This window comes from Juglans regia, chromosome 8 (assembly GCF_001411555.2).
Source record: "Juglans regia cultivar Chandler chromosome 8, Walnut 2.0, whole genome shotgun sequence".
NCBI classification, from domain to species: domain Eukaryota; kingdom Viridiplantae; phylum Streptophyta; class Magnoliopsida; order Fagales; family Juglandaceae; genus Juglans; species Juglans regia.
The window spans coordinates 17,995,506-18,007,349 of record NC_049908.1 but is presented as its reverse complement, the minus strand read 5'-3'; the positions used below and the strand labels follow the sequence as shown (position 1 = coordinate 18,007,349).

The following is an 11,844-nucleotide window of genomic DNA, read 5'->3' as shown; positions in this document are numbered from 1 at the left end:
ATTCTTAGGTAGTCAATAAACAATCCACAACCAACCTTGCCCATGCTTCCTAATCTTGATTCTCAGCTGCGTCATCAATATCATCTGAAAATATTATGAAGATAAGGGGGTGAGTTATCAACAACTCAGTAAGTAGATGGCATATATCAATATGTAAATATGAGTATTTTAGAGTACAGAATGTAGAACAAAACCTTTACAATGCCAACTTGTAGAACAAAACATGTTATCAAAGTTAACAGAGCGATGGTTCAAAATATTTCTATTCCAAAGTCCTTTGGGCATGGCATAAACTGAGCACATCATCATATCACATCAACGCATCACATCAGAGCAAAGACCATGTTTTACCCTCGTGGTAGGGTTGTGCTATTCCTTATGGCTAAACCAGGTAGAAACAGAAGTAAATCTTCTCCTTGTCATTTTCGGAGCCTCGAGTGTGCACACAAGAAAAACCACACAGAAAACTGCTTTATTTCCAAAGTGGGTGCAATCAGAGACAGAGAAGTTGGTACCAACCATATAACAGAGGCCACAGTTTTACGCCCATGGTAACGTTAGAGCAGAGTAGAGCAAAGACATAATAAAATATAAAATCAGAATGTCATGTCAAAGGTTTTCAGATGCCACATCATATCAAAAGAGTACTAAACAAAATCATATCATCTTCACATAACATGCACAAATTTCATGAGTAATGCAGAATAAATAACTAAGTTTATTTCAAATTTCTTTTCATTCCCAACCACTCCAATACGGAGGTTTGACGACGACGTAGATCTAGGTAAAACCCATGTAAATACATCTTCAACACTCACTAATAAATCGCCGAAAAGAAAAAGAAGTGCAAAGGAGTGGAGAAAAAGGACTTACCATCATTGATGGTGATCTCGGTGAGAAGGCTCGATGGTAACACCTTTTTGAATAGACCCATGAACGATGGCACTCTAGATCACAAAAATTCCTTGCATGAGTGAGAGGAATACAGGGAGGGAATTCAGAGTGGGTGTGTGCTTGTGCAAGAACAGAGCATGTGTGAATCGGGGTGTGTGTGAGTGAGTGAAAGCAAATAGTGAGTAAGCGGAAATGGAAAACTCCTTACTAGCACTACTCAGGCTGTTGGAATCGTCAGTGACAAAGACTCGAGAAGCAAGGTGCGGCGACGTGCAACACCAAGTTCTCTGATTGACACACGAATGAAGCAGAGCGAGAGCAAATTTGCTGTGGGTGAAATTTAGAGAGTGAGGGAAAATGAATGTGATTGAGCAACAGAAAGGGAAGTGGGGAAAATGGGATTTCGTGGGAGAGAAAATGGGGCAGGAAGGTTAACGGGGAAGAGGGGATTTTGGGAAGAAGAAATTGGAGAGAGAGAGAGAGAGGATAAATCGTCTAGGGTGGGGAAAACAAAAGGGAAGAAGAGCATATCTGACAATATGGCATCGTTTTATGTGGTCTTCAAAGGAACGACGTCATTTAGCTTATCCAATTGAGCTCGTCTGGGTCTGGGCCCAGGCCTTACAACAAGTATCTACACCAGCTATGAATGCGTTAACATAAGTGCTAGTTCACAAGTATATGCACATGTTGTGGACACACATAATGTACGTAGTATCTACACCATCGACGTTAGTGCCTGACTTTGCTCCGGTGACCAGTTAATTAGGCCTTATTCAAAACCTGTTGATCTTTACCTTATCAACCCAAGGAGTTTCACACTGGTTTAGACACTCAAGCGTGAAAAAAGAGTTCCACTAGGATATTATTCCATCCTAGCGCTTAGGGTCGTGATAAACGAAAATAGACTTTACTTGACTTGAAAGGTTGTTCCTGAGATACACAAATTGTACTCGAGACAAAACATGACGTGAGATGAAAGGATAGATGCCCTGACATAACATGACATGAGATGAACGTGAGACGAAAAACATGACGTAATATGAGACAACAACATTCGTAGTATGGCATAACATGTAATAGACAATATTTTATAACATGACATAACGTGTAATAGATAGCATTACATAACATGAAATACGTGTAACATATACCATTATGTGACATGACATATGTGTAACAGATTGTAATGATAGAATAAATTATGTAACAGATAAGTATTTCATGACAGAGTATAATACATGAGATGACATGGCATAACATGACATATAGGATAACATAAATAAATAAACAGTAGTTCCCTTACCCATCACACATATACAATAATCTAATAGTAAGTTAAGAGCTAACTTACACTCACTTTCACGTTTTACTAAGAAAAGCACGAAACACGAGAAACTGTAAGTAGGAGTTCTAAATATTAGAAACTTTATCACTAATAATTTAGAAACATGAAAATTGATATCTTAGAGTAAAATTACTATTTTGCCTTCTACATGTGAAAGAAAGATCATTTTACCTATAATTTAATAATTTCACATTCTATCTCCAAAAATACTAAAATTTACATTCTTCATGTAAATTTTATCCTAAACTCAAATATCTAATTATAGAAAGTTAAAACAAAACACAACTGTGAGAAAAACACCATGGTTGCACTCCCAAGGCCATATCTCTTGATTTTGTTTTAACTTCATCCAACTTCAAAATTTATGATCAAGCCGAAATGTTGCAATAAAGATCCTCATATCCTAAGCTTAAAAATATGCTTAAAACATCCAACAAAATATACTTCACAAAACAAAAAAATTTTCAGCAAAAGATTCAAGCGTTTAATCAAAACACAAACCCTTAACTCAAGGTTTGACTCTTTTCAAAATAAATCTCAAAGAACTCCAAAAGTTCAAAAACTTTCTTCTAACATATTCATAACATAATCCTAAGAACTAACATGCTATGAGTCAACACATAAAAGTTACCAAAAATTACAAAATCTCACTTGAAGTACTTGACTCCAACACTTGGACAAAAACATAATTTTCTCAACTTTGGTTTTTATCAAACCTCTTGATCTAAGACATATCATGATATAAACCGCAAACTAAAAACATCATATCCTTTAAAAAATATATGTTATAGAAGATCCAAACATTAAACTTAAAATCACATAATGAAAATTGAACCAAAACATAGATCTATCCAAAAACTTCATATGTTTTACTTAACCGAGTATCTTCATGCATAAAAATCATATCTTTACAAATAAACTCCTAAAATCTTCAAACAAACATTATAAAATTTGGATAAAAGACTTAGAATCATAAAATAAAAATATCAAAGTCATTAGAGTAAGATTAAACCACAAAAGATCCAAACTTTCTTAAAATATAAACTATTTTTCTCCTTCCAGTTTCTAAGTTTCTAGATCTGAGAAAATATTTAATCAAAAGCTTTTATCATGCAAGAAATCCCTAACAAAAATTCATATAAACATGTTAGCAACACTCCATAAAAATTTTAGACCAATATATGTCCATTAGCTTGGTAAAAAACTCCAAAATGAAACACACTATCCTGTTTATCGTCCAAAATGACCTTTACATGGTTAAAACAACTTTTAACCATCAAAAGACCATGAAATAAATAAAAAAAAAATGTACCCATAGAATGTAGACTCAAAGAGGAACAAATTTAATGATGGAATCATTGTGATAAAATACTTAGAAGAATTGCAAAAACTGCAAGCCACAAGGCTCAGAAAACTGCTCGATAGAGCTTTTAAGTTCATCTCTAGAAAGCGTGTGAGAAAATAGATGAAATGAAAAGGGGAATGGTCTGCACTCTTCTTACACAAACTTAAGGGTGAATTGAGGTCTTGAGTGACACTTGAGTGATGGAATTCTTGGCCAAAATTAGGGGCAAACTGCCCATGGTATGGGCTACTTTGATGTGTCATGTAGGTGGTTGTGGTGAGGTGGCCTTTACTTTCCCATCAAGGACTATTTGAGAGCTCTCTTGAGCAGTAGGTGGTCAACCTTGGTTGGGTGGAAACATCCTCAAGAAACTTTGTCAAGGTAGTCAAAATTTGTGGGCTTAATGGGCCTTAACTAAATGGGCTTTATTTCTAGGTGTAAAGAGGGTTTGATTAGGGTTTGAGATGCTATCAAGCTCAAATCTAATTTTTCTTGACCAAATCAAATTTCCAAAATTTAAAGGGTTGAATAATGATATCATAACATGAATTTGAGGGATTAATAGAATGTAAAAGTGATTTTAATCAAGTGATTAAACATACTGCTAAGAATCGGATCCATTGAGGTTTTGAAATCAAGTTTGGGGTTTGGGGTAATTGTTTAGGGTTTCGGTTTCCTCCAAGCCTTTTGGAATTTCATTTGGATTCTACGTATTTAGGGTTTTACTAGGGTTGAAACCCTATTTGGTTTGGTTTGACACAAAATGGATGTTGGATGTAATAGTGTTGTTCAAAATTCAACCTTGAAGTGCCTTGAAATAATCAAAATGCGTTTTGAACAAGCGTTTCATCCGAAAACCTAAAATGGGTTTTGTTGCCCAGATGACTAGCACAAGAGGGGGTGAACTGGGTTGTATTTAAAAATATTTAAATCAAAGTTTTACTTTTCACAATTTTCAAAGACAACATCATTCATTTTTCAAAATATTCAAATCAAAGTTTCTTCTTCTTGCAATTGTCAAAGACAACATCATTCACTTTTCAAAATTTCAAATCAAAGTTTTACTTTTCGCAATTGTCAAAGACAACATCATTCACTTTTTCAAAATTTTCAAATCAAAATTTTACTTTTCACAAATGTCAAAGACAACATCAATCACTTTTCCAAATATTCAAACAAAAACATTAACCTTTTGCAAATTTCAAAAATAGCATTTGAAAAGTTTCAAACAAAACATGCACATGTGAAATATGGCAATCAATCATCTTTCAAAGTTTCAAAATTTAAATTTTTAATCATGTCATGCACATGTGAAAGATGATAATCAATCATCTTACAAAAATTCAAACTTCAAACTTTTAATATTCAAATATGTTATGCACATGTGAAAAATGCAATTTGATGTTTTATGAGAAAGTATTAATTTTGAGCCTTAATCAAATTTTGAATTTTATCAAGAGATATACGAAATTACTCTAAGATCTTCATTTGTGAGTTTGTTCCATTTCTTGCTCATGCTTGGTTCATTGATGTGCATGGTTTCAATATATAGGCAACTTGAGCTTGAGACTCCTTTATACTTGAATTCATTTGTTATCATCAAAATCTATATGTAGATATGTAATTATATGAAACTTGAAACCTTGGGTTCAACAGGTTTATGGCGCAGACCATAACCCATTCTGAAATTTCTAACTACCTGAAATAAATAAAATCACATTTTTAGCCTCATAGTGAATGGCAACATTAACTATACTGATAGACCAAACTTACGCGATGGGTTGATCTGTGAAAATTTACGAAGTTTTCACGAGATTCCTAAAGTCTGTAGAAATTTCACAATTGAATTTCTAACAGGCTGTTACATCTTCCCCTCATAAAAAAAGATTTTGTCATAGAAATCAACACGAGTACTAACGATCAATAATACTAAGGAGAAGATGCTTCTCACCAAGCCTATTGTCCATCACTGGACATATCGTCGTTGGTCGGTGCTGGTGGTGGTGCATCGATATCCATTGGTTTGACATGCTGGGGTAAGTAGTAGAACGTGTCGTCGTCCGAATCATACACCACGTTATGACCTGGGTCAGGGTGCTACTCAACCTCTTTGTTGTTGCTATTTAGTTCTTGACCATCTACCGACAAACTTCTACGATGAGTCAATGACATAGATGATCTTAACATTGTAGGCTCAGCGTTGGCAATTACAGCGCGCTCCTCTATTGCTCTGTTGGATTCAACTTGGTCCCGAGCCATCCTTGCCTTGAAAGTGTCCCAGTCTATCCATGTAGTCGGGTGTAAGGGCGGATAACATTTTTCGTGAGGTAACGCCTTCCTCTTGTAACCCACACCATTACTATTGATATCCATAATGTTAGTACAGTGGTGATCTTGGCATTCCATCTTTTGCCATTAAGCAACTATCTCTCTATGTAGTTCAGCAAGTCACCTCCTACGACACTTTTCTCTCATCTCACGCACTCACTGTGCGGAGAGGGTCAATTTCCTAGCAGTCTTGTGCTCTCGTGCCATGGAACTACAAAAAGACATAATCAAAATTGAGAATAATCCATAACATACACACTAAAGATGGCCCACATAACTCTGAAACTTAAACACACACCTTTATTCAATATCCAAACAAACAAGTACAATATCTAATACAAACATCCTAAACATAAGTGAACCACAAAAATATTGGTTGAGCCAAGACCAAAACAAAAGCAACAATGGAATAACTGGGGGTACTTGGCTCGCATATCAACAACTTCTCCCATGTTGCCTCTTGAACATTATGATTTTGCTACAGTACTTTGACCAATGGAATCTTGCGGTTCCATAACTCTTTTTCCTTCCAGTCAATGATCTATACCGGCTTCTCTTCATAGGTCAAGTTGGATTGCAAAGGTATGCTATTGGAATCTACCACTGTTGGTCTCTGATTCCCAAAATTCTTCTTCACTGAAAACACATGGAACACATTGTGGATTCTATGGAACTCAGTTGTCAACTCTAGAAGGTACACAACTGCTCCCACTTTCTCCACTATCTCATAGGGTCTCATTGAGAAGTGGCTTACTCCTCTCATAGGAGATACCTTCACATAGACCCAATCTTCAACTTCAAATGCTATACTCCTTCGGTTATTAACAAAAGGCTTTTGTCGACTTTGTGTTGTTCTCATCCTTTCTCTGATTGTGTGGAGTTGGTCTTTTATCTCTTGCAAGACTTTTTGTCCAAACGCATTACTTTCTCCTATTTCATCCCAATACAATAGGGATCTACATTTCCTGCCATACAAGGCTTTATGATACCATCTGAATGGTGGCTTGGAAACTATTGTTGTAAGCAAACTCTACCAGAGGTAGTTGCTTCTCCCAATTCCATTCATGTTCCAAAACACAGGCTATTAGTATATCTTCTAATGTATGAATCTTCCTTTTTGTTTGTCCATCTGTTTGCGGATGGTAGGCACTATTGAACTTCAAACTAGTGCCCATCGAATTTTGCAAACTTTGCCATAATCATAACTTAAAACGAGGGTCTCTATCTGACACAATCGTCTTAGGCACTCCATGCAATCTAACAATCTTTGTTATATAAATTCTCGTCAATTTCTCCAAAGAATCTGTATTCTTGATGAGTATGAAGTGTGCACTTTTCGTTAGACTCAACTATCACTCAAATAGTATTATTCCTGGCTGAAATCCTTGGAAAACCTACTACAAAATCCATCGAGATATCTTACCACTTCCATTCTGAGATTGGCAGTGACTACAATTCACCTGTCGACTTCTGATGTTCTACTTTAACTAATCTGCAGACATAACACTTGTTCACAAATTTTGCTACATCTTTCTTCATTATTTCCCACCAAAAATGCTACTTCAAATCCTAGTACATCTTCGTTCTAGTGGGATGAGCGGTGTTCGTTCTAGTGGGATGAGCGGTGTAAGGTGTGTTATGAGCTTTGTTCAGCACCTTTTTCTTTAACTCTTGATCTGCTGGGATGACTCTTCGATTTTTGTAATACAGAGTCCCATGTTATCTAATATTAAAGTCTTTTGGTCCTTCCGACTTCTCAACTTTTCTGATGACTTACGCAAGCTTATTGTCTTCTTGCTGACAATCTTTTAGCTCTTCCCAATCCAATGGAATGAACTCTTGAGCTACGGTTAGAATGACTTCTTGATTATAGTTCCCAATCAACAGTTTCATACTGCATAAGAGGGAACTTACTTCTAACGACAAAACAGATGAATCTTCCAAACTATTCTTGGGACTCAAAGCATCGGCTACCACGTTGGCCTTTATGGGGTGGTACTTGTAAGACAGCACGCTTTTCTTCACTTAGCCCTCGAACGCATCAGTCGAGCATATGTAAGGTGCTTACTCGCCCACCCATGTGCTGGACTGGCTACACTTTGCAACACCTACTATTAATTCCTTAGACCACTGGTTTATCATCTTTTCATTTCTCTCAACTTCAAGAATGGTATGTCCCCTTTCACATCAAGTTGTTCCTCACAACAAGTATTAGATCAAGTCTCAACTTATATAGTGCCACACGTATAAATGGTGACCTAGAAAACCCAGACTGGACCAAAAAAACTAAAAGTTTCGGTTTCAGTGATGAATTAGTTGGTATTGGTTCTTAAATTTCTAAAACCGATGTATACTAATTTGGTTCTAAAATTTATCCAAAATCGAACTGAACTAAAACGATTGCACCCCTAAATAAAATTTATTTAATAATTTGCCAAAGGGTATTCTCTACTTCCGGCCCTAAATGCACCACCCGTATTTATTTTTCCCTCCCAACTTTCTATTTCTTTCTATTCTTTCTTCCGCTGAGCAAGTAATAAATCAATAATATTAAAGGGGAGCTCATGAGTTCTCTCACTTTACTTGGTAACCAAGTTTGAATCACTGTAATTAATAGTGATTTTTGACGAATTAAAACTCTTTCAAGCTTTTGTTTCTATTTGCGATCCAGGAGTCATACGTGCTATGATGCTATCATCGTTAATTAAACTTTAATTAATATTACTACTATAATTAATAATTTAATAAAGAAATAGAGTCCTATGACTATGCCTACGTAGGAAAAAAATAAAAAAAGAAGCAGCAGCATTGAGCGATAGCGATTGGTTTGTCTTTTTTATAATAATAATAATGATGGTAATGCCTTTTTCCGAAGCCTTATGCAGGAAGTGCCTTGCCTAGGAAGCGAACAGAATTTTCCACGTCTTTTTCCCGTCACCCAGCACGAGCCTCCGCTATGATCTCGTTGCTGTCTGTGTATAACATAGCGTTGCAGCAGCTTCATTCTCTTCAGCCCAGTTATTTGTCGAAGTGTTCTTTTAAGATTCTTCCCACCCACTCCCGTACACTTTGGAACTCTCCTCTCTAGTCCTTTCTCTTTCTTTTTTTTTTTTTTTCCTTCAATCACTCTCTGCTTCAACTATATTTGATTCAATTGACGAGAGATTTTATAGTGTTGCAAGCATTGTTCTCTTATCTTCAGATTGGTTAGTTGTTCCTCGCCGGTAATCTTTATTGTCTCATGCTGCTATGTGTTCTGTTCATTGACTTGTAAACTTCAAACTCAAACTTTCAGGGATCAGAAGACTTGCACTTCCCAAGAGCTTTCCTTTGCAAATCTTTGTTCAAAAAGGAAACATGAACTCTGAGATCATAAAGGAAATTGCCTGCCTTGAAGCATGCAATCAACATCGTGAGATTGGTGCATTGAGAGATAATCTTGTGGAAGAAGCTAATGCTCAAGAAAGGGGTAAAATTTATTGTATTGTGGGTGTTTATTTCTTCACGCATTGACTGTTATCCATTTTATGCTTACAATGCCATATGTAAGACAGGAAGAATTCTGTGCCCCTTGTGTTTTTTCGGCCCTGTCGTTTTTTAAACCTTTTGATGATTGCCACTTATACTCGTATCTGTAACTATTAAATCTACAGGGAACGAACCTTATATTGATGAGCAACCCAGTTATTTCCCACCTGAACTGGTCGGTCATATTCCAAAGAATTCGAATTATCATTACTACTTAATGGAGCTGGAGCAGAAATTTGTTTACGATATTCCAGTTCATGATATTGTGCTTGTCCTGAGTAATAAGCTAGAAGCTGAACTTGGAAGCTTGCATTTTGACTTGGATGTTGGCAGGGGTAGTTTGACAGTGAACTTTAAATATGTAGGAGTGATTAATCTCAGCACAGATCAGGTCACTTCTCTCTCTCTCTCTCTCTCTCTCTCTCTCTCTCTCTCTCTCTCTCTATTTTTTTCACTTTGCTTTACTTTGTTAGTTTAAGTGGTATATTAAATAATAAAGCATTTTGTTTGCAGGTCCTTTTGTGTAGAAGGTTTCAGAAAAAACTTTTAAGAGTTCTTATTTATCAAGATTTGAATATGGATGGAGATATTTTGGGAGCTGAGACTGATTATCTTTTGCTCCCGGCCACTGGAAAGCATCAGAGATCTGTGATCATTGATTGGCATTGCGTTAAGTCTGTGCTATTTTCGTGTGAGAAGAATGGTGAATTTCACTTGAATTGTGCTTTACCCAAGGATTGTGCTCGTATTGTACAAACCAAAGATGGTCCTGTATGCACTTGCCTGCTTCAGAATTCTTTGGTGTACACCCCTCACACTCATCAGGTGTATTGCACAATGGGGATTATGGGATTGAATGCAAACTCACGTATGCAGCACCGTCAAGGCAAAATCAATACTTACAAGGAGTACTATGAAGAACGGTATGTAACTATTATAGATTGTCGAATGTAAATCTACTGTTGTTCTTTAAGAAAATATATATTGTAATTGTGGAATGCTAATTGTAATTAATCCAAAATTTTCCAAACACAGGCATGGCATCAAGCTGTGTTTTGAGCACGAATCATTGGTTCGTGCAAGACCTGTTTTTCGGGTGAAAAAATACCTTCAAAGATGCAGAAATCAGAAAAAGAAAGGTTTGAAGTTCTTACTTCTTATGTCAGATTCTCATCCTTTCTTTTGACAAAAGCCCTAGTCAATCACGATTCTCTTGGGTAGGCTTTCAGTTTAAGTGTTAGTCTTCTTGGCTCTACCCTCTGTTTGGCATATGGATATGTTTGTATAAAAGGAAATAATCCTGCCTTGTTTATTTTCTTTTTTATTCCACTAGTCTTCTGGATTACAAGCTTATTTAGATTATATTGTTGCCTTTGGACTTATCTGATTCATTTTAATCAGAACAAAATGAATTATCTCTGCTGGTCTTTTTTTTCTATGGTAGTTGTTCATCATCATTTACTCCTCAAATCTAGGTTGCATTATGATATTTTGATGAGGGATGGAGTGAGAATGTATAAGATACCCTAGAGGAAGTGTGCATGAATAAGATCTTTGACATGATTAGACCTATGATACTTCTTTATTAGTAAACGTTACATGTTTTATCTTTTCAGAATCAAGTATGATGTCAGTTGAATTGCCTCCGGAGCTTTGTTCTATAGTTATGTCACCAATATCAATCAATACATTTTATTCTTTCTCATTTGTTCCTTCAATCATGCACCGGCTTGAGTCTTTGCTTATAGCTGCCAACTTAAAAAAGATGCATTTGGATCATTGCACACAAAATGATGTCATCCCAATTTCCAAGGTGCGTTGTCCTTCTTATAAATGTGCTCTTGATAGTTGTTCCCATCATTGGCGACTATGTATCTTTTCTTATATGTTAATATTGTCAATCATTATAAGCTTTCAGAATAGAATGTGCATTGAGAAAATATTTGAAAAGATTACAGTTGCTGTTAAGAGCAGCCAGATCAAGCATGCTACTGTTAGACATTGGGGATAAGCCGTCATTTTTTCCATATAGTTGCTTGATCAAGCATATTTATTAATATTTTTAGTAATATTTTTGTATTAGCACGACTTTCCATTCCCTTTGAACTTTTGTTAACCATGTCTTCATGCATGGTAGGTCTTGGAAGCAATTACTACAAAGAAATGCCAAGAGACATTTGACTTTGAATCCTTAGAAACGCTTGGAGATTCATTTCTCAAATATGCTGTGAGTCAACAACTTTTTAAGACCTATCAAGATCAACCCGAGGGTGTCCTTACTTCGAAGAGAGAAAAAATAATTTCAAATGCAGCTCTTTGTGAGTTTGGATGTTACCGCAAACTTCCGGTAAATGTGTTTTTACTAATTCTTTAAATTCATGGAGTGGCCATTCTCATGAAT

General features: G+C 36.0%; 1 protein-coding gene across 1 annotated transcript in view; it reads left to right on the top strand.

Moving 5' to 3' along the window:
• The window catches only part of LOC109000535 (endoribonuclease Dicer homolog 2-like), a 47,832-nt gene that overhangs the window by 33,164 nt on the left and 2,824 nt on the right, over positions 1-11,844 (top strand). The window contains exons 4-9 of the mRNA XM_035692791.1: positions 9,211-9,384; positions 9,569-9,834; positions 9,957-10,366; positions 10,479-10,582; positions 11,060-11,256; positions 11,581-11,790. Coding sequence (XP_035548684.1) covers positions 9,211-9,384; positions 9,569-9,834; positions 9,957-10,366; positions 10,479-10,582; positions 11,060-11,256; positions 11,581-11,790 — 1,361 coding nt within the window. The remainder of the gene's footprint in view (positions 1-9,210; positions 9,385-9,568; positions 9,835-9,956; positions 10,367-10,478; positions 10,583-11,059; positions 11,257-11,580; positions 11,791-11,844) is intronic.